The 26,714-nt window shown below is 45.1% G+C and overlaps 1 protein-coding gene across 1 annotated transcript in view; it reads right to left on the bottom strand.

Annotated features, from left to right (window-relative positions):
- Window positions 1-26,246, bottom strand: part of LOC120027047 (thrombospondin type-1 domain-containing protein 7A-like) — a 100,915-nt gene extending 74,669 nt beyond the window's left edge. The window contains exons 1-6 of the mRNA XM_038971891.1: window positions 25,740-26,246; window positions 25,283-25,693; window positions 4,461-4,538; window positions 4,045-4,057; window positions 1,009-1,649; window positions 602-807 (exon numbers count right to left, since the gene is read on the bottom strand). Coding sequence (XP_038827819.1) covers window positions 602-807; window positions 1,009-1,649; window positions 4,045-4,057; window positions 4,461-4,538; window positions 25,283-25,693; window positions 25,740-26,246 — 1,856 coding nt within the window. The remainder of the gene's footprint in view (window positions 1-601; window positions 808-1,008; window positions 1,650-4,044; window positions 4,058-4,460; window positions 4,539-25,282; window positions 25,694-25,739) is intronic.
- Window positions 26,247-26,714: the final 468 nt, after the last annotated feature.

Below are 26,714 nucleotides of genomic sequence, written 5' to 3'. Positions count from 1 at the left end.
CAAAGTAAACAAGCCGTTAGATGAATATTAATAAACTGCAGGACTATTGTGGATTAATGCTACAAAAAAAAACATCTCCAAAGGCAGCATTTTTGCCAATACTTTAAAGTGGTGCCAGCTTAAAGAAACTATTTGAGGGTACTATGAATAAACTAATGAGAGAATGCATGAGGTAGGAAAAAGAAGAAGAAGAAGAAGAAGAAGACCTACTAAAACCAAAACCGTATGTAATATTCTATGACAAAACACTATTGCCATACCTATTCCAGAAGGCATAGATTCCCATCTCTCTCGCTCTTATACATTAACAAAGCCATGTGGGTGATGATGACTTCATCGTATGTGACTGTTAGTACTGCAGAACACAGAACACTTTAGGCTCTTGTAATTCTTTCAGCGCTGACTGTGAATCGTGTGCTGCCAGTAATCATTTCTTTCTATAACACACAGAGAGATGCATCCCTACGTCACCTCTATGTAATGGGGAAACAATGGAACATAGAAAATGATATCAGAGACACTGGTGAGAAATGGATGAGACAGTCATCATGAGGTAGCTGTGATGCATACAGTAAGACTATAAACTATAAGTGAGACTGACCTCAGTGCGTCAGTGTTGCCGCTCCTGTGAACACAGGTCACCTCCCGGGTCTGGTATCCAACCTGCAGGTCCCAGAACTTCCCTCCCTGTCGGTTCTGTCTGTTCCTGGTCCTCTTATTTTTTATCAGCTCTTTGGTCTCTGGGTCTTTCACCCTCCCCCTCGCCCTCACCCGCTCCCTCACCCTCTCCTTGACTCTTTCCTTGTTCTTCCTGCGTCCTTCTTTGGCTGCCTGTCTTCCTTTTCTACCCTCCTTTCTTTCCTCCTTTCTTTTCATCCTTTCTTCTTTGCTCAGTCGAGGCTGGCGTGGGGTGGGCACCTCGCTGCCCTCTTTACCCTCTTTACCCTCTCTGCCCTTGCGAAGCCGGCGAGGGAGAGCCACATCTTTACCGTGAGTAAGGGTGGGAGCCTGCCTGGCCGTGCGAGGGAGGGGTACAGAGCAGGGACCCCAGGACCCCACCCTTAGACTATAGAGGCTCTCTGGGCCAACGCAGGGACCTGGCTGACACGTCTGGAACTCTGTCAGGTTAGGGCAGGCCGAGCCCCCGAACAGAGGCGGCGCCAGGACAAAACGGACACGATTCTGAAGACCCATGCCGCACGTTTTCGAACAGGAAGTCCATGGGGTGAACTGGGAGACCACACAGTCCCGCGGGCACGGGATCAGACAGGCCTGCTCCAGCCTGGGCTTGGGCTCAAAATATTCACAAATCGCTGCATCCTCCGCGGGCACGCCATCTGCTTTCTGGACGCAGCCCACCTCGCGTGTCTGGATGCCCTCCTCGCCGCGGGTACATACAGCTGGCCGCTGGAGTGCCCCAGTGCTCCGCATGGACACGGGCACACACTGGTTCCAGGCGCCCAACTGCCAGTCGTACAGGTCTTTGTGCCAGTCACACACGTGGAAGCAGCTCTGCTGGTTCTCCGGGCGCTCTGGCTGGTCACAGTTGGTGTGAAGAGTGGTCCAGCCTTCAGAGTGGGCGCACCACACTGCCCGGCTCTGGCTGCCCCCTGGGCCACACTCGCTGCCCATACACCGGCCCCATGGACCTGAGGAAACAGAGAGCCACAGAGGTCACAGGGAGTTCAACTGAAGGATTAACTATCAGAGCAGTTAGTCATAATATTATCCAAATGGAAAGCATAATGTAGAAGAAACTCAGCTCCTATCTGTCAGATTAGAACTTTACTGGACAGTTCTTAATAGCTACAAAATGACACGCCCATCTGTGTAAAACTTAATCTAAATGTTACCGTTCAAGACTTGACATTGATTTTGATAAAAAGTTGGAGGGCAGTTTATAAGGAATTTGCATCATCTCTTCATATGACTTTCCTATGAATCAAAGCCCCTTGAAGCCCAGAAGACCAAGCTCTCTAGCGCTTCTATACCAGAGGACTATCAGTCAGTTTCTGAAGTGCTTCTCAGGACAACAGAACTGTAATGTATTTACACATCCAACACAAACAACCAAAGTTCCTCGTGAGGAGGAATAAGTACTTCCTGATAAATAACGCCTTCGCTCAAGCCCTAAATCCCACACGCACACACACACACACAAACAAACACAAATCACGCCGCATAAATCACTACGCCAAGTGCAATTTTCTGATTGCACTTCCTTCCTCTAGGATTTATGGGAATGCAATTAAAAGTCTAGAGGTAAACATACCCTCGGAACATAAAACGCCAAGTAAGTACAGGACAGGCAGACAAAGAGCCCAGAGCCCACAGAGCCCAGAGCCCACAGAGCCCAGAGCCCACATAGCCTAGATCCCAGAGCCCACAGAGCCCAGAGCCCACAGAGCCTAGAGCCCACAGAGCCCAGAGCCCAGAGCCCACAGAGCCCAGAGCCCAGAGCCCACAGAGCCTAGAGCCCAGAGCCCACAGAGCCCAGAGCCCACAGAGCCCAGAGCCCAAAGTTCACAGAGCTCACAGAGCCCAGAACCAGGGCAGAATTACTGACAGAATCAATATTCCCAGGAAATGTAGAAGATTAAGGTACAGTGAGGAGGGAGGTCAGTGAGGAATTACCTACCCTGGCATATTCTAGCATAAACAGTCCATCAATCAATCAATCAATTCTGCATGAAGGATAAGCAGGACTTCTAATAAGGGTACAACCAGCCCATGACAACAACAGTGCTGATGTGCTTGTGTTTGCGGTGCTGAAAGGATAGCTCTGCCAATCTCTGGCTGGATAGGGATCGCTGCAATGTGGGCCATCTTGTGGTGCTGAAGGACAGCCCTGCTATTCTATCAGTGAGGAATAGCGGTGCAGAGGGCCCTTCCCTGGATTGAGCTCTGCCTGTTTTATGTTGTTGGATTGAGCAGCTTGCAGTGCTACTGCTGGCCTGGGCCGCCTGCCTCTCTCTGTGGGCTGAGGGAGGGGAAGGAGAACCTACGTAGCTTACTATGTGAGAGGGCAAGCTGCTCAGATGAATCTGCATCACAGAAGTGGGTCAGAGGTCAGAGGAATCCTCCTCCTAGCTAAACAAACTACCACGGACTCTCCCATCCAACCCCGTCTCTCCCTCTGTCTCTCCCCCATCTCTCTGGTGTCCCAGTGAGCTATCTAACCAGATCCAAGGAGGAGAGGAGTGCCGGCTGCCGGAAAAAGGACACAGCCTGGGGGTTCACTGTATCCTGGTCCCAGATCAGTTATTGCTGTGTAACAAGGCATAACATCAGACAGAGGAGTAGGCACAACAGATCTGCGGCCAGGCAAGGGAAAGTCAACCTAGTTTTGTCATTTAACTTCCAGATGACATGAATAATAATTTCCCTCAAGATATTCATACATTTTCCATATTTGTTTATGTCTGCATATGATGGACTAAGGTTCAGCACAGGGGAACTCTCCATGGCTTCACAATCCTCTTGACTGGCTTCGTGAAAATCAGATTCAACCAAGCATCCGTTCTCCCACAATGCTACAATAATGTTTCTTACCAGGGAAGACTATATAACACAATTCCAATGTAGGCCACTTTATCTGCCTGACAGCGGGGCTGAGGGGATATGGGAGAAGAGAGAGGAGATGGGACAGGAGAGGAGAGGAGAGGAGAGGAGAGGAGAGGAGAGGAGAGGAGAGGAGAGGAGAGGAGAGGAGAGGAGAGGAGAGGAGAGGAGAGGAGAGGAGAGGAGAGGAGAGCGGTCCGAGAACAGAGGACAGGGGCTGTTTTAAGCAGTGCTTTATGCCTTGACTCCATAAAGCAGAGCCATGGTGATGAAAATGTCAGCAGAAGGAATAGAGCCTGAATTAGCCCTCAGCAGCAGGGAGAGAGGCCCGGTCAATACAGCTCAATAACACCTCGTGAGAAACTGCCTCCAACATAAGAAATAGCCCTGCCGCTCACACACACACACACACATACACCTTTTGTGGCTGCCAATCTAGTATACTCCCTGCTAGCAAGTGAGGGAAAAGCACGATTGACCAACCTTTCCATAAATAAATTGATTTTCATAATTGAGAGAAAGGACAAGAGGCATTTGATTAGCTAGGGGGGTTAAGCATTCCCAGCACTCTATTCTCTAAACAAGAACATGTTACAGCTGTGACATGTTAGCCCCCCCAGGGGAAGGGTGTGTGTGTGTGTGTGTGTGTGTGTGTGTGTGTGTGTGTGTGTGTGTGTGTGTGTGTGTGTGTGTGTGTGTGTGTGTGTGTGTGTGTGTGAGTCTGGGTGAGGTTTCGGATTGAAAGGCTCCCCTCTCTGCAGGTGTTCATGGTAATTAATGAACATGTTAGTGGGTGATATGGTTATCCACAGTATGACAGAGAGTGGGAGTGAGAGGGAGAAAACAGCTCAAATTGGCCTGCTTCCCTCCATCACACAACCACATATGCACACACACACCTGCGTCCCCTGTCCCACACTGAGAGGAGCCAGGAGGATGTCCCACACTGAGAGGAGCCAGGAGGAACTAACGGCCCTCTATCAACATAGAGGAGGGGCACGAGGGGTGTGACACATCCCTCAGCCCCCTCTCCTCAATCCCCCTTAGAACACCCACCCACGGGGAGCCACCACTCTTTCTAATACAGAACAAGTCATAAGAAAGAGGAAGGAAGGAAGGACGGACGGACGGGAGGACGGAAGGAAGGAAGGAAGGAAGGAAGGAAGGAAGGAAGGAAGGAAGGAAGGAAGGAAGGAAGGAAGGAAGGAAGGAAGGAAGGAAGGAAGGAAGGAAGGAAGGAAGGAAGGAAGGAAGGAAGGAAGGGGAAGAAGAGAAGTTGGGGATGTGAGCGATTGCCGGTTAGTGTGAAAGGCGAAAGACTGAAACAGGGAGAGCGAGATGGGGGGAGAGGGAGAGAGGCCTACTGTGAAGAGAGATGGGTGATGATGGAGAGAGATGAGAGTGGTCTGGCTCTCCTTGGCCAATAATTGGGCCATGTACCAGTCCTTAGATCCATAGACCTATTGGGCACTATAAGTACACTCATCTTCCCCAGCATCACCACACACACACACAGACACACACATGCACACCAGTGAGACGACTGTTAGCGACTTAGCTCTGTGCCTCTCTGCCTCTCCAGTAACACACAACACAACTCTAATACTGTTAAATGACATTTCCCTATGATGCTCACACACCCTAGTCGTTACCCTCAACAGTTATTTTCCTGCAACATTGTCGTCTTTTGTATCACCAGACAAATCAATTACAATCCGTGTTTTATTTATTTGTTTTAAGCTGTCTCTGCAGACAGCTTTGAATCGATAGGAGGGAGAAGGTCATCTTTTGAGGGAAATAAGTGATGTTTTTCTGGCTTTGGAGACAGGCTGTAACAGGCTTTAATGCTGGTGTCTCAACACCCTGTTATTCACTGATAAGATAATGATGTGATCTATTTAGTATCTGTCAGAACCGAGGCCCTCGTCTCATGGTGCTGCCACAGGAGGGGAGAGACTGGGGGGAAGAGGAGAGAGAGGGAATGAGAGGTAGAGAGAGAGAGAAAGAGAAAGAAGGGGAAGGAAAGAGAAAAAGAGAAAAGAGAGAAGGGAAAGAGAGAAAGAAAGTTTGCCCCATGCATTTCCTCAGTTGCTTTCTTGCCAGCTAAAATATTTTATCAATAATGGGATCATTCTTTCATGTGTCTTTCATCTTAGTCATTTAGCAGATTCTCTTATCCAACGCAACTTACAGGTTTAATTAGGGTTAAGTGACTTGCTCAAGGGCACATCGGCAGATTTTTTCATGTAGTCGGCCCGGGATTTGAACCAGCAACCTTTTGGTTAGACCCAATGCTCTTAACCACTAGCCTACCTGCCGCCCACTCCTCTGCCTATCCCTCTCTCCCATGGTGCCTGGCAGAGGGCAGGTGTTGGCATTTACCAAGGAAATAGAAAGCAATGTGACGTGTTGCGTCCCAACAGAGGGTTTGGATGGAGGCGCTGTGTGTGTGTGTGTGTGTGTGTGTGTGTGTGTGTGTGTGTGTGTGTGTGTGTGTGTGTGTGTGTGTGTGTGTGTGTGTGTGTGTGTGTGTGTGTGTGTGTGTCACCATAGGATTTGGATGGAGAAGATTGGGAAAATGGGGACCCCCATCAGGCTAGTCAATCTGTATTCATATGTTGAACACACATCTATGACAAAGACCGGAAATTTAGATTCAAATTCAGATTCAGATATTCCTTGTTTCCCATAAAAAGGGAAACAAGGAATATCTTCCCTAAAGCAAAACTGAGAAATTAGTCACAATGAGTCCGCAGGAATTAGTCTCCCTATGCCAGAAACACAGTCTCATTGGACAGAAACGTCTGCCAAAATGGTAGAGACTATAGACAAGCTCAGATCTTTCTCCAATATCCTAGAGGAGCAAGTGTATTTCTCTTTCTCTCCCTGTCCCTTCCTCTCCCCCTCTCTCTCCCGCCCTCTTTCTCTGTCTCTCTCTCTCGTTCTTTCAATTAGTTATTTCTGAGATGACCTTCTGTAGTTGAGTGACCTACTTCCAGGTCACTTGGTGTCTGAGCGGTGGTCGTTCCGCCCACAGTGATTCAGCTCTTTTATCTCCAGCAGGAACGATTAAATGAAAAGGGGGAGTGTGTAGATGTATGAAAAGAAAATCGTCTCGTTCTCTTTGTCTACAGGTCGTCCAGGGTTGTCTGTTAGGTGGCAACATTTGAACTTCATGACCGCATGTTGCAAAGCGTTTGTGTCGGGCATCAGTAAAAATATCACCACCAGACATTGTTTCTAAATCCAGAAAGCGGGTTTCGTGGACACAGGTTAAGCATAGTTCAATCAGAAATAGGCTGAATATATGTCCGGAAATCCGACCCAAAAATAATTGTGCAATAACATCTGACTGACCACCCGAGACGGCATCCCAGACAGGCATGCAGACAGGACAATCAGTCTGAATGGAGTTGCCTAGTTTATGAGCGAGAGACCGTAGTCATGACACCAGTCGCTCAGATTACTGGTCATGTATCTTTCATAAACCAGTCAGAGTAGGAGATCTCTTCCCTTTTAGAAAGAGGTACATTACATGGCTCCTTAACAATGTTGTGCTGCATGGCAGAGTGGCTCTTTGGACCAGTAGAGACACAGGGCTGGCTCTATCTTAACACAGACTTGTGTAGTATCACACAGACCTGGGGGAGAAAGACGCTTGATAACCCATATTCCCTTTTCAGCCTTTGCGGACAGTTTGGTGGAAAACAGAGATCTGCACGAAGCACTGGAAGACAACTATGACATGTTTGGGGGATGATTTCTGGATGAACTCTTGACTCTTTTGATGTGTGTATGGTGGGAAATCATCCCCGGGCAATAGAGAACAAATAAAGAGCCATTACTTCAACTTGGTCGACATAGCGATTACAGAAGTGTACAAAATGCTCTTTTGGGCAAAACATAATTTGTTGAAACTCCCACTGACATCACAAAGTACTGTGCAATCGCATTTGCATGTACTTTATGCTTAAATCATTACAGGGATTGACTAAGATTAAGATTAGCTACTAATGATGATGAGCAGCCTTTATAGCAGGGGTTTTTCAACTCTGACCCTACGAGGATTGGAGCCTGCTGGTTTTCTGTCCTACCTGATCATTCATTGCACCCACCTGGTGTGCCAGGTCTAAATCAGATCCTGATTAGAAGGGAACAATGAAAATAGGCAGTAGAAATGGCTTCGAGGTCCAGAGTTGAGTTTGAGTGCTCTTCCTCAAATCAGAGACAGCTAAGGTCTCATCTATCAGAGACGCAGGTATATCACTTTGTCGGACATCCAAGCAGACATTCCAGCTGCAGTGTGCTTGAGAGGTAAAGTGGAGGCACTCTCAGCAATATCAACAAACCGCCTGAACCATATTGTCTGCATATATAAATAATAGGCTGGTTGATCCTCCGGAAGCCCAGCTGAAGGGAAACGTGTGGGGAACTGTGCCGCTGGTCGCCGATAGGCTCAGAGAGAGAGAAATGGGAAGATGACGAACAACTAGCTCCTCTTCTCACTCTCTATGTGGCTGCCCCTCACTGCATTCATTATGCACATATGTCTGTGTTTGTGTGCATGCACATCTGTGTGTGTACAGCGTGTGACACAGCCAGTGGGTGCAGGTGCTTGTTAAGGGCTGGGGTTGAGGAAAACATTGTTGTTAGCTAGTGGTTGTCAGACATGTTCCCCATACTGACATGAGGTGGATTCATAAACCTTCAGAAAACACATTATTATACTGCAAACAGTTACAGGAACACACACTCTCAAAACCATGCACACATGAACACACATGCACAAACATACACTCACACACACACGCACACGTGACCACACACCCTTAATGTGCATTTGAGAGGGAGCTGATTTCCTGTGAATGCTTCGCTGGAGCAGGAAGCAGGAAGCAGATATCATAATAAATATGCAGCAGCACAGTGGAGGAGATCAGAGATAGGAGCAGAGTTATCTACAGTGATTTCAGAGTGTTCATTACAAACCACCACCCACCCACGCTGGCACACCCACGCAACGACACCCACGCAAGCACACACGGGTGACACATTCTCCTCTCAATTTGACATTTTTGCAATTTCACTATTTCACTAAATACTAAAGTGTATTTGTGTCAAGAACAAATCCTCATTGAATTCTACATCCCCGGCTCATCGTTCTTCCAGGGCAATCACAAACACACACAAACACACACAAACACAAACACACACACACATACAGAAGAACTACAGTATTCATCTGGCAGTCACCTAGACCAGGTCTTCCACTGTGGGCTGAATGGAAACTGCATTGAGCTGTCCTTGCTGGAGGAAGGGTATCTATCTGCTTCATGATGGTGTGTGTGTGTGTGTGTGTGTGTGTGTGTGTGTGTGTGTGTGTGTGTGTGTGTGTGTGTGTGTGTGTGTGTGTGTGTGTGTGTGTGTGTGTGTGTGTGTGTGTGTGTGTGTGTTAGTGTGTATGTGTGATTACTGTTGCCGAATGCCCATCTCTCATTGCTCCCCCATAACAGAGGCTGACTGGGGCCAGGCACAAAGAACTTTACAACCCTACTGAGGGAGACAGAGAGAGGGACACACACACACAGACACAGCTTGAGCTGATGTGTACAATGAGGCCACTGTTTGTGTCCCTAACAGTACCCCCAACTGCTACCACTACCTCCCTCCCTCCCTCCCTTCCTCACACACACACACACACACACACACGCACGCACGCACGCACGCACGCACGCACGCACGCACGCACGCACGCACGCACGCACGCACACACGCACACACACACACACACCTAAAAACAACCCCCCTTCTTCCCATACACATCCCAGATGTTGAAAATGTATCCTTTGTCCTTCCACTCACCAGAATATAGAACCAAAAGAGGTGGGGAGGGGGTTGTCCCCCTGTCCTCCTCACAATGTGTTACTACAGCTTGGGGCTCTATGTTGGAGGCAATTAGGATTGAATACATATTACATTCCTTGTCCAATAGAATGGTTGCATTTTCACCAGAGAGTTGTGGCAGCAGAAACAAACTACACAGAGCAACATTGATCCTGTGGTAAAATATTAATTAGTGTGTGTGTATGGGGGGGTATGACTTCAAGATGAAACACACACACACACACTTTTAATGGCCTCCCCACACTAAATCAAGGTTGTCCACGTTGATTTATTTGCGGCTGAATAATGATTGCCGGCGGGCGTATCAAAAACAATTAACTACGGCAAGAGAGAAGGAACAAACAACACTTGATATGACAGATGGGTCGTCTATGAGTGTGAGCAGTAAATAAGAAGGGACACAGAGTGTAGCGACAGCCGTGGTGTTGTAAGATCTTATCAGGCTATCCATGGGTTTGCAACATACTGAAGTTGATCAGAAGTGAGAATTATCCATCCTGAGGGAGTATGCTGGGAGCGATGAAAAGAGAGAAATGGAGAAAGGAGGATGCAGGGAGAGAGAAAGAGAGAGATGGAGGGAGAGAGAGAGGGAGGGAGAGAGAGCGAGAGAGCGAGAGAGAGAGAGAGAGAGCGAGAGAGAGAGAGAGAGAGAGAGAGAGAGAGAGAGAGAGAGAGAGAGAGAGAGAGAGAGAGAGAGATGGAGAGAGAGAGAGGGAGAGATGGAGAGAAGGATACAGGGAGGGAGGGTTGGAGACAGCGAGAGAGAGAGAGAAGGATACAGGGAGGGAGGGTTGGAGAGGGAGAGAGAGAGAAGGATACAGGGAGGGAAGGTTGGAGAGGGAGAGATGGAGAGAAGGATACAGGGAGGGAGGGTTGGAGATAGAAAGAGAGAGAGAAGGATACAGGGAGGGAGGGTTGGAGAGAGAGAGAGAGGGAGCGTGACTGGAGGAAAGGAAAAAGGAGGCCCTTGATCCACTGCCACAGAGAGAAGAGATAGCAAGGTGAGTCGTTGGAGAAATCTGCCCTTTACATGAAAAGGCATTAGTCAGGCATTAGTCAGGCTGGGCCAGAGAGTGGAGAGGCTAACATGATTGGATTTGGCTGAGAAACATGGGACATACACTCACAGAGAGATGGGGGATGGGGAGGTACTGTATAGAGAGTGGGGGAGAGGGGTTGTGCAGGGAGAAAGATATATATATATATATATATATATATATATATATATATATATATATATATAGAGAGAGAGAGAGAGAGAGAGAGAGAGAGAGAGAGAGAGAGAGAGAGAGAGAGAGAGAGAGAGAGAGAGAGAGAGAGAGAGAGAACCCCCACTATTACACCTGCCCAAGCCCCATCCTGCGACCTAAGAGTTATGTATCAGATGCTCAACATGCTCTGCTCACACCTACTGTGATGGTCCGTGCCTAAACCACACAAAAACAACACTAGACACTATGGAACACAAAGCTTTTACTATCTCATCCAGGAATATACAAGGTCTGAGTCATCTGCCTTCATCAAGACTTCAATAAAGAATCTGGAAATACAGACATTGTCATAAATGGTATAGAGGAGACGGACCCACTAGTTGCCCTCCAGGTTACAGAGAGCTGGTAGTCCCATCCACCAAACTACCAGGTGTGAAACAAATCAAATCAAAATGTATTGGTCACATACACATGGTTAGCAGATGTTATTGCGAGGGTAGCAAAATGCTTGTGCTTCTAGTTCCGACAGTGCAGACACATCTAACAAGTAATCTAACAATTCCACAACAAATACCTAAAACACACAAGTATAAGTAAAGGAATGGGATAAGAATATCTACATATAAATATATGGATGAGCAATGACCGAGCGGCATAGGCAAGATGCAATAGATGGTATAAAATACAGTATATACATATGAGATGAGTAATGCAAGATATGTAAACATAATTAAAGTGGCATTATTAATACAGTGATCCATTTATTAAAGTGACCAATCTGAAGTCTGATGTAGGTAGCAGCCTCTCTCCCTTGAGATAGAAGCTAGTTTTCAGTCTCTCGGTCCAGCTTTGATGCATCTGTACTGACCTCGCCTTCTGGATGATAGCTGGGTGAATAGGCAGTGGCTCGGGTGGTTGTTGTCCTTGATTATCTTTTTGGCCTTCCTGTGGCATCGGGTGCTGTAGGTGTCCTGGAGGGCAGGTAGTTTTCCCCCGGTGATGCGTTGTGCAGACCGCGCTTTGCGGTTGAGGGCGGTGCAGTTGCCATACCAGGCGTTGATGCAGCCCGACAGGATGCTCTCGATTGTGCATCTGTAAAAGTTTGTGAGGGTTATAGGTGACAAGCCAAATTTCTTCAGCCTCCGTAGGTTGAAGAAGCACTGTTGCGCCTTTTTCACCACACTGTCTGTTTGGGTGGACCATTTCAGTTTGTCCATGATGTTACCCCGAGCAACTTAAAACTTTCCACCTTCACTACTGTCCCGTCGATGTGGATAGGGGGCTGCTCCCTCTGCTGTTTCCTGAAGTCAACAATCATGTCCTTTGTTTTGTTGACGTTGAGTGAGAGGTTGTTTTCCTGACACCACACTCCGAGTGCCCTCACCTCCTCCCTGTAGGCTGTCTTGTCGTTGTTGGTAATCAAGCCCACTACTGTTGTGTCGTCTGCAAACTTGATGATTGAGTTGAAGGCATGCATGGCCACGCAGTCATGGGTGAACAGGGAGTACAGGAGGGGGCTGAGCACGCACTCTTGTGGGGCCCCGGTGTTGAAGATCAGCGAAGTGTAGATGTTGTTTCCTACCTTCACCACCTGGGGGCGGCCCGTCAAGAAGTGCAGGACCCAATTGCACAGGGCGGGATTGAGACCCCAGGGAAGAAACTCAGGGGTTATGCTAATGGTATAGAGCAGACCTAACCCACTCTATTAAATTAGTCAAAACAGGAACATTTGACATCTGGCTAGAAATTAATAAGGAAATTATCTCAACAGAGAAAAATGTCCTCATGTGTGCTACCTATATCCCCCCAATATAATCCCCATACTTTAACGATGACAGCTTCTCCATCCTAGAGGGTGAGATCAACAATTTACAGGCTCAGGGACATGTACTAGTCTGTGGCGACCTAAATCCCAAAACTGGCCAAGAACCCGACACCCTCAGCACACAGGGGGACAAACACCTACCCGGAGGTGACAGCATTCCCTCCCCCATATTCCCCCCTAGACACAACTACAGACACAACTACGACAAGATAACTAACAAAAACAACTGCTGCAGCTCTGTTGGACCCTGGGTTTGTACATAGTCAATGGTAGGCTTCAAGGGGACTCCTATGGTAGGTACACCTATAGCTCATCTCTTGGTCAAGGTATTGTAGACTACTTTATCACTGACCTCAACCCAGAGTCTCTTAGAGTGTTCACAGTCAGTCCACTGACACCCCTATCAGATCTCAGCAAAATCACACTCTACTTGAACAGAGCTATGCTTAATCATGAGGCACCCAAGCCAAAGGAACTGAAAAATATTAAGACATTCTAGAGATGGAAGGAATGGAGAAAGTGAATGGTGGAATAAGTATGTGAACCCTTGGATTTAATAACTGGTTGACTCTCCTTTGGCAGCAATAACTTCAACCAAATGTTTTCTGTAGTTGCGGATCAGACCTGCACAAACTGTTTCAGTTCAGCAATATTCTTGGATGTCTGGTGTGAACCGGTCTCTTGAGGTCATGCCACAGCATCTCAATCGGGTTGAGTTCAATGACTGGGCCACTCCAGAAGGCGTAGTTTCTTCTGTTGAAGCCATCCTGTTGTTAATTTACTTCTGTGTTTTGGGTCGTTCTCCTGTTGCCTCCCCAAACTTCTGTTGAGCTTAAATTGGTGGACAGATAGCCTTACATTCTCCTGCAAAATGTCTTGATAAACTTGGGAATTCCTTTTTCCGTTGCAAGCTGTCCAGGCCCTGAGGCAGTAAAGCAGCCCCAAACTATGATGTTCCCTCCACCATACTTTACAGTTGGGATGAGGTTTTGATGTTGGTGTGCTGTGGATAAACCACTTCTCCAATCTTTTTGGCTCTATAATAAAGAACAAAAAACAAACAGCAAAAACATATAGATGATCAAATACAAATATTAGAATCAACTATTAAAGACTACCAGAACCCACTGGATTCTCCAATTACATTGAATGAGCTACAAGACAAAATACAAACCCTCCAACTCAAAAAGGCCTGTGGTGTTGATGGTATCCTAAATGAAATGATAAAATATACAGACTACAAATTCCAATTGGCTATACTATACATACCTCGGCCTAAACATCAACGCCACAGGTAACTTCCACAAAGCTGTCAACGATCTGAGAGACAAGGCAAGAAGGGCCTTCTATGCCATCAAAAGAAACATACATTTCAACATATCCTCCTTGTACAACGTAACACAACAAATAATACATGCAGAGCAGAACTAAATCATGAGAAAACAAAAAAATAATAGCTTGACACATTGGAAAGAATTTACAAAAAAACTGAGAGTTCACAGTGGTCAGATATTCTGCCACTGTGAACTTTGTTTTTTGTAAATTCTTTCCAATGTGTCAAGCAAGCTATTATCTTTATGTCTTTATGTTTTTGCTGTTTGTTCTTTGTTCTTTGTTACAGAGCCAAAAGACTGGAGAAGTGGTTTATCCATACAGTGGCTAGAAAAAGTATGTGAACCCTTTGGAATTACCTGGATTTCTGCATAAATTGGTCATAAAATTTGATCTGACCTTCATCTAAGTCACAACAAAAGACAAACACAGTCTGCTTAAACTAATAACACACAAATTATGGTATTTTTCTTGTCTATATTGAATACATCATTTAAACATTCACAGTGTAGGTTGGAAAAAGTATGTGAAGCCCCTAGGCTAATGACTTCTCCAAAAGCTAATTGGAGTCAGGAGTCAGCTAACCTGGAGTCCAATCAATGAGATGAGATTGGAGATGTTGGTTAGAGCTGCCCTGCCCTATAAAAAACACTCACAACATTTGAGTTTGCTATTCACATGAAGCATTGCCTGATATGAACCATGTCTCCAACAAAAGAGATCTCAGAACACCTAGGATTAGGAATTGTTGACTTGTATAAAGCTGGAAAGGGTTACAAAAGTATCTCTAAAAGCCTTGATGTTCATCAGTCCATGATAAGACAAATTGTCTATAAATGGAGAAAGTTCAGCACTGTTGCTACTCTCCCTAGGAGTGGCCGTCCTGCAAATATGACTGCAAGAGCACAACGCAGAATGCTCAATGAGGATAAGAAGAATCCTAGAGTGTCAGCTAAAGACTTACATAAATCTCTGGGACATGCTAACATCTCTGTTGACGAGTCTACGATACGTAAAACACTAAACAAGAATGGTGTTCATGGGAGGACACCATGGAAGAAGCCACTGCTGTCCAAAAAAACCCATTGCTGCATGTCTGAAGATCGCAGAAGAGCACCTGGATATTCCACAGCGCTACTGGCAAAATATTCTGTGTACAGATTAAACTAGCGTTGAGTTGTTTGGAAGGAACACACAACACTATGTGAATAGTGACCACTGTGGCTGACCCAAAATTAAGGAAATCTTTGACAAAATACACACTCAATGAGCATAGCCTTGCTATTAAGAAAGGCCGCCAAAGGCAGACCTGGCTCTCAAGAGAAGACAGGCTATGAGCATACCGCCCACAAAATGAGATGGAAACTGAGCTGCACTTCCTAATCTCCTGCCAAATCTATGTCCACTTTTAGAGACACATATTTCCCTTAGATTACACAGATCCACAAAGAATGTGAAAACAAATCCCATATCTATTGGCTGAAATACCACAGTGTGCAATCACAGCAGCAATATGTGTGACCTGTTGCCACAAGTAAAGGGCAAGCAGTGAAGACAAACACCATTGTAAATACAACCCATATTTATGTTTATTTTCCCTTAGGAACTTTAACTATTTGCACATCATTACAACACTGTATATAGACATAATATGACATTTGAAATATCTTTATTATTTTGGAACTTTTGTGAGTGTAGTGTTTACTGTTAATTTTTAATTGTTTATTTATTCAATTTGTTGTTGTTGAAACTTTACCTTAATTTAACTAGGAAAGTCAGTTAAGAACAAATTCTTATTTACAATGACGGCCGACACCGGCCAAACGCGAACGACGCTGGGTTAATTCTGCGCCGCCCTATGGGACTCCCAATCACAGCCGGTTGTGATACAGCCTGGATTTGAACCAGAGTGTCTGTAGTGACGCCTTTAGCACTGAGATGCAGTGCCTTAGACCGCTGCGCCACTCACTTTTGTTTATTATCTATTTCACTTGCTTTGGCAATGTAAACATATGTTTCCTATGCCAATAAAGCCCCTTAAATTGAAAATAATTGAGAGAGAGAGACTGAGTGGTTACTGAAGGGGTAGAGAGGGACAGGATAGAGTGGTTACAGACATCCAGGCTATGCACACTGGTGGCAGCATATGGTGTGATCTGGGTTATGTTGGTCTTGGCTTCCTGGTGTGGTTTAAAGGTTATATATAAGGTTGTGTACACAACTGTGTAAGGCCTCATAAAGTAGAGTTGTACTTTTACAAAGTTTAGCAAGGAAGAAGTGATAGATCTTTTCAGCACAGCAGGGTTACAGTTGCTATCATTGCATTATCGTACAGTATCATACTGTATCTACCATAGTTATGAGAGCAGGTTAGGCTACATTATTACTAATAATGTGATTTTCTTACCATTATTGCTATTATCGTTATAAATTGTCTACTCTGAAACTTAGTTCATGGTAGGCTAATCCCATTCGTCATTAGAATTGGAATAAACCAGATCAAAGAAGAGCCAAAGGGTTGTAAGATGTGTCCTGAAGCTATGGAAGATGATGGAGGGATGGAGAGATGGAGAGAGGGATGTGGTCTAGGCTGCTTTAATGGCACTGGGACAGGGAGGAGAGATGAGACAGACAAAGGAACGGAGAGAGGGAGAGGGAAAGATGGTGATGATAACAGATAGGGGTTTAAAGAACAGGAGTCCCCGCTCTAACACAGTCCTTACACAACCCTGTGTATAGAGGCAATATTAGGATCAACATAGAGAAAATACCCCCAAATAAACTAGATTAAGACATATAAGACGACCAATGTGAAACACGTCTGCTGCTATGGATTTGAGTAAGAGAAAATAAGACCGTTCAAAGTCAACTAAGAAAAGTATTAAGAAACAGCTATTTTAGGAGCAGTGCTAGAATCAACAAAGACAAAAATAGACCCAGACACAAGACAGTATAAGAGACTGGAGAGGCGGTGTTGATGTAATGCTGCTAGCGTGGATGTGATTAGAGGGGCTGGGTCTCTGTACAGAACAGGGAATAGGCTGCCATTTGGGACGCACCCAGTGAGAAATGAAATGACAACAAAGGACAGATCAATGAAAGCTACTGTAAAATAAGGAACTCTATATTTAGAATGTGGGTTAGACTTATTCCCTTCTTAAAGCAAGCCTTAGTTGCCTTCTACGAATCCCATTTACAGTGTACACTTCTGTACTTCCTGGAAGGATAAGCTACAGCAAAATCTCTAACCATTAAAGATGTATAATGTTTACTGTATAAAGAGCTTGAAAGCATTTGCCTAACAAAAATACAAACAAAAACAGATTGTGTCTGGTGATAGTGTCTGGTGATATGACAGATCGTAAAGACACACACATGAGCGTGACATGATCCTTAAAGACGTCTTAATAACCTTTTGTCAATAGGGGGAGCAGTTAGCATTTTTTTTTTCTGGGTGTCGCCAAATTAAACTGCCTCGTACTCAATTCTTGCTCGTACAATATGCATATTATTAATTCTATTGGATAGAAAACACTCTCTAGTTTCATAAACCGTTGGAATTATGTCTGTGGGTGACCCAGAACTCTTTCTACAGCGAAATCCATGACAGGTACTGCGATGGTCTGAGAGCGAAGCTCTGGTCTCAGATCAGTTTTAAAGGTCTGTGTGTATCCTATGGAACGACATGAACTGCACCCGCCTTCCCCTGGATGTCAGTAACCAATGAGAAGTGGAATGGGCTTTATACGTAGCTCTCAGAGGTTATAAAAGGCCAAGGAGTGAGGTGCGCCCTCTTTTCGACGCTGACCATTGCGCAGAGAGGGACCTCAGGATGCCATTTTCAAACGCTCAATTATCAACGTTAGATGTATCCGTCTGTAATTTAATTCGATATAGGTTTTAGAAACATCATAACGAAGCTATTTTAAACCGAGTTATATCAGATTATGCGAGTATATTGCTATTTTTCGGAATTTCCTCAGTATTGCGTCTTGAGGATTTGGACACGTTGGGGCAAAATAGCTATTGCTAGCTATTGTTAGCTGCTATATCAGAAGTTGAATGCAACGTTTTACAACCAAGCAACGATTCTTTTGGACAAAGGACCACTTGGCCAAGATTCTGATGGAAGCTCGTCGAAAAGTAAGAGCTATTTATGATGTTATTCCGTTTTTATGTGGAAAAATGTAAACTCAATAATGGCGACTAGTGACGCCATTATTGCGGCACTAGTCTGGCTGTAACGCACACTGTATGTCTAGTAACGTTAATTTTAAAAATCTAACTCAGCGGTTGCATTAATAACTAATGCATCTTTCATTTCATGTCCAACCTGTATTTTTTTAGTCAAGTTTATGAATAGTTTTCGATAAGATTAGGTGCCTTTCCAAAATGGCGCCGGGCAAATTGCTTGATTTTTTGCCCACTAATCACGTTGTGTAACCACGAATTGTGCGGCTAAATATGCACATTTTCGATCAAACTCTATATGGATTGTGTAATATGATGTTACAGGAGTGTCATCGGAAGAATTCTGAGAAGGTTAGTGAAAAAATTAATATATTTTGGCGATGATAACGATATCGCTCTCTTTGGCTTGAATCAATGGTCGGGTAACGTTTGCATATGTGGTATGCTAATATAACGATTTATTGTGTTTTCGCTGTAAGACACTTTGAAAATCTGAAATATTGTCTGAATTCACAAGATCTGTGTCTATCCATTGCTGTGAGCTGTGTATTTTTAAGAAATGTTTTATGATGAGTAAATTGGTAATACACGTTGCTCTATGTAGTAATTCTAGTCGCTTTGGGGAGATTTGTGATGGTGGCTGCAATTGCAAACTATGATTTATACCTGAAATATGCACATTTTTCTAACAAAACCTATGCTATACAATAAATATGTTATCAGACTGTCATCTGATGAGGTTTTTTCTTGGTTAGTGGCTATCAATATCTTTATTTGGCCGAATTGGTGATAGCACCTGATGGAGTAAGAAACTGATGGAGTTAGAAAAGTGGTGTATTTTGCTAACGGGGTTAGCTAATAGATTTACATATTTTGTCTTCCCTGTAAAACATTTTAAAAATCTGAAATGGTGGCTTTATTCACAAGATCTGTATCTTTCATTTGGTGTCTTGGACTTGTGATTTAATGATATTTAGATGCTACTATTTAATTGTGACGCTATGCTAGCGATGCTAATCAGTGTGGGGGGGGTGGGGGGTGATCCCGGATCCGGGTTTCTGAGGCGGTAAAAGTTAAGAGATCTGTTTAAATCTGTTGGGCCTTTGAGTTGTTCAGAATAATCCTTTAATGACTCAAGGCTGACCTGGATATCAGTGTGTGAGTGTGTGTCTGTCTGTCTCTCTCTGTGTGTGCCCACAAAGCTCATCACTAAGCAAAGGACGCTGTGACTAAACACCTCCCTCTGCAACTGGATCCTGGACTTCCTGACGAGTCTCCCCCAGGTGGTAAGGGTAGACAACAACAAGTCTGCCACACTGATTCTCAACACTGGGGCCCCTCAGGGGTGCGTGCTTAGTCCCCTCCTGTACTCCCTGTTCTCCCTGTTCACATACGCACTATACATACACATGGATTTAGTACTGTAGATATGTGGTAGTGGTGGAATAGGGGCCTGAGGGCACACAGTGTGTTGTGAAATCTGTGAATGTATTGTAATGTTTTTAAAATTGTATAAACTGCCTTAATTTCGCTGGACCCCAGGAAGAGTATCTGCTGCGTTGGCAGCAGCTAATGGGATCCATAATAAATACAAATACAAAATATCCATGACTGCGTGGCCAAACACAACTCCAACACCATCATTAACTTTGCTGACGACACAACAGTGGTAGGCCTGATCACCGACAATGATGAGACAGCCTATAGGAGGGAAGTCAGAGACCTGGCAGTGTGGTGCCAGGACAAAAACCTCTCCCTCTATGTGAGCAAGACAAAAGAGCTGATCATGGACTACAGGAAAAGGCGGGCCGGATAGGCCCCTATTAACATCGACGGGGCTGTAGTGGAGCGGGTAAAGAGCTTCAAGTTCCTTAGTGTGCACATCACCAACAAACTATCATGGTCCAAACACAACAGTCGTGAAGAGGGCACGACAAAACACCTTTTCCCTCTCAGCTGACTGAAAAGATTTGGCATGGGTCCCCAGATTCTCAAAAAGTTGCACCATCACTTCCTGTTATGGCAACTGCATGACATCCGACCGTAAGGCGCTACAGATGGTAGTGTGTACTGCCCAGTACATCACTGGGGCAAAGCTTCCTGCCATCCAGGACCTATATACTAGGCGGTGTCAGAGGAAGGCCCAAAAAATAGTCAACGACTCCAGTCACTCAAGTCATAGACTATTCTCTCTGCTACCGCATGGCAAGCGGTACCGGAGCACCAAGTCTTGGACCAAAAGGCTCCTTAGCGGCTTCTACCCCCAAGACATAAGCCTGCTGAACAATTAATCAAATGGCCACCTGGACTATTTACATTGACACAAACCTGCCCCTCCACCCCTTTGTTTTTACACTACAGCTACGCGCTGCTTATTATCTATGCATAGTCACTCTACCCCTACCTACATGTACAAATTACCTTGACTAACCTGTATCCCAGCACATTGACTCGGTACCGGTACCCCCTGTATGTAGCCTCGTTATTGTTATGTAATCTTATTGTGCTACTTTTTATTTAGCAAATATTTTCTTAACTCTATTTCTTGAACTGCATTGTTGGTTAAGGGCTTGTAACTTAGCATTTCAAGGTAAAGTCTACACCTGTTGTCAACGCATGTGATAAATAACATTTGATATGTGTGTGTGTGTGTGTGTGTGTGTGTGTGTGTGTGTGTGTGTGTGTGTGTGTGTGTGTGTGTGTGTGTGTGTGTGTGTGTGTGTGTGTGTGTGTGTGTGTGTGTGTGTGTGTGTGTACATTCATGTAGTTCTAAGACCGTTCTCAATCCATATCACCTCATAATTACCCTTAAAACAAATGAGAGAGGAGACTTTATGTTGAGCTAAAGCACTGGTAGCAGTCAGCAGTAAGCAGTACGTAGCATCTGGAGGATTTAAGAGTACATCCAAGCAAGGTGAGGTCAGGATGCTCTCTAACCTCTAACCTGTGTTCCATGCAGCATTGTGACTTACTATCAAGCTCATTAAAGCTCACTGTAAAGCACGTACATGACGAGATAAGGGCAGGCTGCAAGAGGATTCCACAAGATTAGAAAGTTCTATGGGAGGTTGTTTCTCTGAAGGAAATCCCTCTGGTCTCTACTGCATGGCTCTCCTTAGAGATATCTGATACTGCTTTCAGTGATGATATCAGTATCTAACAGTAGCATCTGCCTACATTTGGATGTCAACAACATGACATATGAATACGGTGATTTGTATGACCTAAGCTACAGAATAGAGGCCCAAAGATTGATCACTGGGGAAGCCATTTTGTACGCACTGTATTCTATCAGGTAAATATGAATCCAAGCATTAAAAAAAGAAGGTTCTGGAAGCAGAACTAGGTAAAAGCCCTCCTGTTCTGAATCAAATCAAATTAGCCTGCATGAGAAAGAGGTTATCAGCCTTAGAGAGAATGTTACATGATATTAAGCCCCTGAATGGAGACAGCAGCAAAACAGTGACACATGGCCACAAAGGAAACAACAGGGAACATCAGGACACTGTGCCCCCATTATGGCTCCGGCTGGGGTTTGTCTTGATCCATTATAAGGTCACAGTGGCAGATTATTTTATTCTGGGCAGATCAGGACCCTGCTGTGTGTCTGTTTCATGTGAACCATTTTCAATTTAAAGCAGAGACAGAATAAACGGTACCAAAAAAGCATAGCTACTTCACCATACTGTGGACTGTAACTGAAAGTTATGTGTCCAAATTTCACTTCATTTTGAAGACTACAACCTCCAATGTATCCAATATATTTCAACATTGCACAGACAGTGTACCACAAGGTATCAGACTCAGTACAGGAAACGTCTTCTGCTCCGGTTTCCACACATAATATACCTCTCTATGAGATCACTGATTACACAGCATTATTCTCATCTAGCTGTCGCTGTGCCCGCAAGGTCAATCAGAGGTCGCCATGGCCTGGTGGGCTCAGCGAGCACAGCAGCCAGGCAGAGAAGATGATGGGAGGGAGGTAGGGAGGGAATCCCCAGGGGAGACACCGCCACTGTACCGCTGAAGAGCTCTCCTCTGCAGTTATGTGTGTCAACATCACTGGGAGAGAGTTTGAAAAATTTTCACGCTGACGCATTACTCCACAGGATTTGGGAACGGGAAAGGGGATACCTAGTCAGTTACACAACTGAATGCATTAAACCGAAATGGTCTTCCACATTTAACCCAACCCCTCTGAATCAGATTTGCATTTGGTCTCCATGCTAATTAGGGCTGGTTGATATATCATGAATAACGGTATACTGGGTTTTACAATACTGTCTATAACGATATTTTGATACAGTGCTAAATCAAATGAAAAGTTTGTTTTGTCCTAGTTTGGTGGAATATAGATCAATCAGAATACAGAAAGAATTGTACAACCACTTAGAATTCATGTGTTTCCATCCTAGGGTCATGCACTACTCGTAAAAAATATTTAGAACTTGTATTATTCAAAAACATAAAATACTGTCAAATACTGCCATGAATTTGACAAATATTGTGATATGATATTTTGGACATATCACCCAGCCCTAGTGCTAATGCTTTGTCTTTAAGCTCAGTGGGCAAACACAATCTTCTGGTGCACAAACAACCTTGGCTCAAATCCAATCGGTCATTTTCAGACTGCCTAGGTAGACTGGTTGAGGTACAAGACCCTAATCTATTCACAAGTGTGCATTGTTTACGTTTGACAGGCCCTCAGTCACCTCCTAAGGAGAGAGGTACAGGCAGAAAAATTATAATTTTCCCATTATGCTGAAGTGGATTTCTCTTCTCCCCTGAGGTGTTGGGGCTGTGTGTGTGTGTGTGCGTGCGTGCGTTCGTTCGTGCGTGCGTGCGTGCGTGCCTGCCTGCCTGCCTGCCTCTGTATGAGGGAATGGGAGAGAGGGCAGGGAGAGAAGGAGAGAAAGAGATAAGGAAGGATAGGCTGAGCGATAGAGAAAGAGAGAGCGCTGCCCTCCAGCAGTGGCGGGGTAGTGTGCTGAGTGGCACCGTGCCGTATCAGGGCCAGTGTGTCAGTGAGCACAGAAAAATGAGCTGGCCAGATGAATCAATGATGATGAATCATGTCCACTGTTGAGGGCCGGCAATTTAGCTTTTCATTTTTTTAAAACACATTTGTCCCCTTATTTTAGAGGTGAGGCATTTTTACAGTTTTTCTTGGGGCTGAGGCAGACGGCTACTGTGTCCTTTCAAACTAGGAATGTTTGTGGTAAAGGGCTTGCAAGAGTCTGCAAACAAACAAGTAAACAAAGTGACAAAGACATCTGTTTAGGAGAGCATTCCATAAGCATTGGACAAGCATTCCACAGGAGTTCCCTCAAGTCAACACTCGACAGACTTGATCTCAAGCACAAAACCATATTCATACAGAGCCAGTCAAATACATGAAACATGTTGGTTATAACAATGAAAGACGGATTGTTCAAGCAAACTTCCATTGTCCTACCAAGTTGTTGAATATCTGTCCATGTACAAAGTCAACCTTGACAGACATGTGAATGGCATTTTTTGTATGGCTTATGATGAAAATATGAAGTATCAGTGATACTACAGTACTGTATCTCATCTTCCTGGTAGATTGGGTATCGTGAAGTCACCTTGAACCATCATACAGCCTATATCTGAAATGAGAACTCATCGATAGATGATGTCTCCATAAACCCATGTATAATCATATCATGTCCCAGTCAGAGAGAGTATGGAGAGACATACTGTAAGTTATGAATAATTCAACACAAGGCGAGGGCCAAAAATGTAAAGAAAAATGAAGTATTCAACTAGATGTTTAAGAACACTCATCATAATTTAAGTGTTAATTATTTAACAACTGTAGTGTGTGTGTGTGTGTGTGTGTGTGTGTGTGTGTGTGTGTGTGTGTGTGTGTGTGTGTGTGTGTGTGTACAGATTGTAGGGTCTTAATTTAAGAGATTGTAGGGTCTTAATTTGTATGTGTGTGTGTGTGTGTGCGCGCGCACACATGGATGCTGTAATTTCAAGTATAATTGGCAAATGATTGCTATCGATTGAACCTTAGCTTCTGATAACTGCCCCTCCCCCACACTTAACAGATCAGCCGTGGGCTGGGGATTATATTCACAATATGGAATCCGTCAATATCTACGATTGAGCCACCACTAGACAGTTATGGAACGTAAAGATGGTGGAATCGTGTTTAAAAGCCATACAGAAGAACCCTTTGAACTGTTGACATAGTAGTCTGTATTTTATGTTGTTGGTATTGTTGTTTGGAACATAGAAAACAATTGATTTGCACCATGTGGAGGATCTGTCGTTATCTGTCTGTGTCTCAGCGCCTGAGGGGAGGGATTCTCATTGTAACACACTGGATATGTGGGGGAGAGGAAGACACACATGTGCACACACCCAAATATGTACACGCACACATGCAGAATTGAACATGTTTACGGTCAATTCCTTTGCTGTAAACAACAACAGAAACACAAAGAAGTGTGTGTGAAGGGTGTGTGAAGAGTGTGTGAAGGGTGGGTGAAAAGTGTGTGAAGGGTGTGTGAAGAGTGTGTGAAGGGTGGGTGAACAGTGTGTGAAAGGTGTGTGAAGGGGGTGTGAAGGGGGTGTGAAGGGTGTGTGAAGGGTGGGTGAACAGTGTGTGAAGGGTGTGTGAAGAGTGTGTGAAGGGTATGTGAAGGGGGTGTGAAGGGTGTGTGAAGGGTGTGAAGGGTGTGTGAAGGGTGGGTGAACAGTGTGTGAAGGGTGTGTGAAGGGTATGTGAAGGGGGTGTGAAGGGTGTGTGAAGGGTGTGAAGGGTGTGTGAAAAGTGTGTGGAGGGTATGTGAAGGGGGTGTGAAGGGTGGGTGAAGAGTGTGTGGAGGGTATGTGAAGGGGGTGTGAAGGGTGGGTGAAGAGTGTGTGAAGGGTGTGTGAAGAGTGTGTGAAGGGTGTGTGAAGGGTGTGAAGGGTGTGTGAAGGGTGGGTGAACAGTGTGTGAAGGGTGTGTGAAGAGTGTGTGAAGGGTATGTGAAGGGGGTGTGAAGGGTGTGTGAAGGGTGTGAAGGGTGTGTGAAGAGTATGTGAAGAGTGTGTGAAGAGTGTGTGAAGCGTGTGTGAAGAGTGTGTGAAGCTAGTCCAGAAATCACAATAGTGACTGTACAGAGCAGCAGTGCCGCTGCCGCAGTCCTGGTATTAGGTTTACATGAATTCAGGATGCTGTATGCGTTATCAATAAAAGGTGAAAACAGGACAACCAAACAATAGATCTCTGCAACACATTCTCCACCGTACCATCTCCACCATGCTCTATCTGCAACACATTCTCCACCGTACCATCTCCACCATGCTCTATCTGCAACACATTCTCCACCGTACCATCTCCACCATACTCTGTCTGCAACACATTCTCCACCGTACCATCTCCACCATACTCTATCTGCAACACATTCTCCACCGTACCATCTCCACCATACTCTATCTGCAACACATTCTCCACCGTACCATCTCCACCATACTCTATCTGCAACACATTCTCCACCGTACCATCTCCACCATACTCTATCTGCAACACATTCTCCACCGTACCATCTCCACCATACTCTATCTGCAACACATTCTCCACCGTACCATCTCCACCATACTCTATCTGCAACACATTCTCCACCGTACCATCTCCACCATACTCTATCTGCAACACATTCTCCACCGTACCATATCTGCAACACATTCTCCACCGTACCATCTCCACCATGTTCTATCTGCAACACATTCTCCACCGTACCATCTCCACCATACTCTATCTGCAACACATTATCCACCGTACCATCTCCACCATGTTCTATCTGCAACACATTCTCCACCGTACCATCTCCACCATGCTCTATCTGCAACACATTCTCCACCGTACCATCTCCACCATGCTCTATCTGCAACACATTCTCCACCGTACCATCTCCACCATGCTCTATCTGCAACACATTCTCCACCGTACCATCTCCACCATGCTCTATCTGCAACACATTCTCCACCGTACCATCTCCACCATGTTCTATCTGCAACACATTCTCCACCGTACCATCTCCACCATGCTCTATCTGCAACACATTCTCCACCGTACCATCTCCACCATGCTCTATCTGCAACACATTCTCCACCGTACCATCTCCACCATGTTCTATCTGCAACACATTCTCCACCGTACCATCTCCACCATGCTCTATCTGCAACACATTCTCCACCATACTCTATCTGCAACACATTCTCCACCGTACCATCTCCAGCATGACGCTAGCTAAAGGGATTTATATGTGTAATGCTCAAAATAAAATGTATCTGAATGCCACTGAAAAATGTATACTGTAACCATATCAAACTGATTAATCCTCCCTTGTGGGTAAGCCTGCGCTAGTGTATATTTGTTTTATTGTGTGTGTGTGTGTGTGTGTGTGTGTGTGTGTGTGTGTGTGTGTGTGTGTGTGTGTGTGTGTGTGTGTGTGTGTGTGTGTGTGTGTGTGTGTGGTGCTTGGTGTGTGTGTGTGTGTGTGGTGCTTGGTATGTGTGTGTGGTGCTTTGTGTGTGCATGTGGTGCTTTGTGTGTGTGTGTGCGTGTGCGTGTGCGTGTGCGTGTGCGTGTGCGTGTGTATATGTGTGTGGGGGATGGGGGAGGATGGGGGGCTGTAAGGGGATGGGCATGGGGAGGAAAAGAGATG

This window comes from Salvelinus namaycush, chromosome 32 (genome assembly GCF_016432855.1).
Source record: "Salvelinus namaycush isolate Seneca chromosome 32, SaNama_1.0, whole genome shotgun sequence".
Classification (NCBI taxonomy): domain Eukaryota; kingdom Metazoa; phylum Chordata; class Actinopteri; order Salmoniformes; family Salmonidae; genus Salvelinus; species Salvelinus namaycush.
This window is presented reverse-complemented; position numbering and strand designations above follow the sequence as displayed.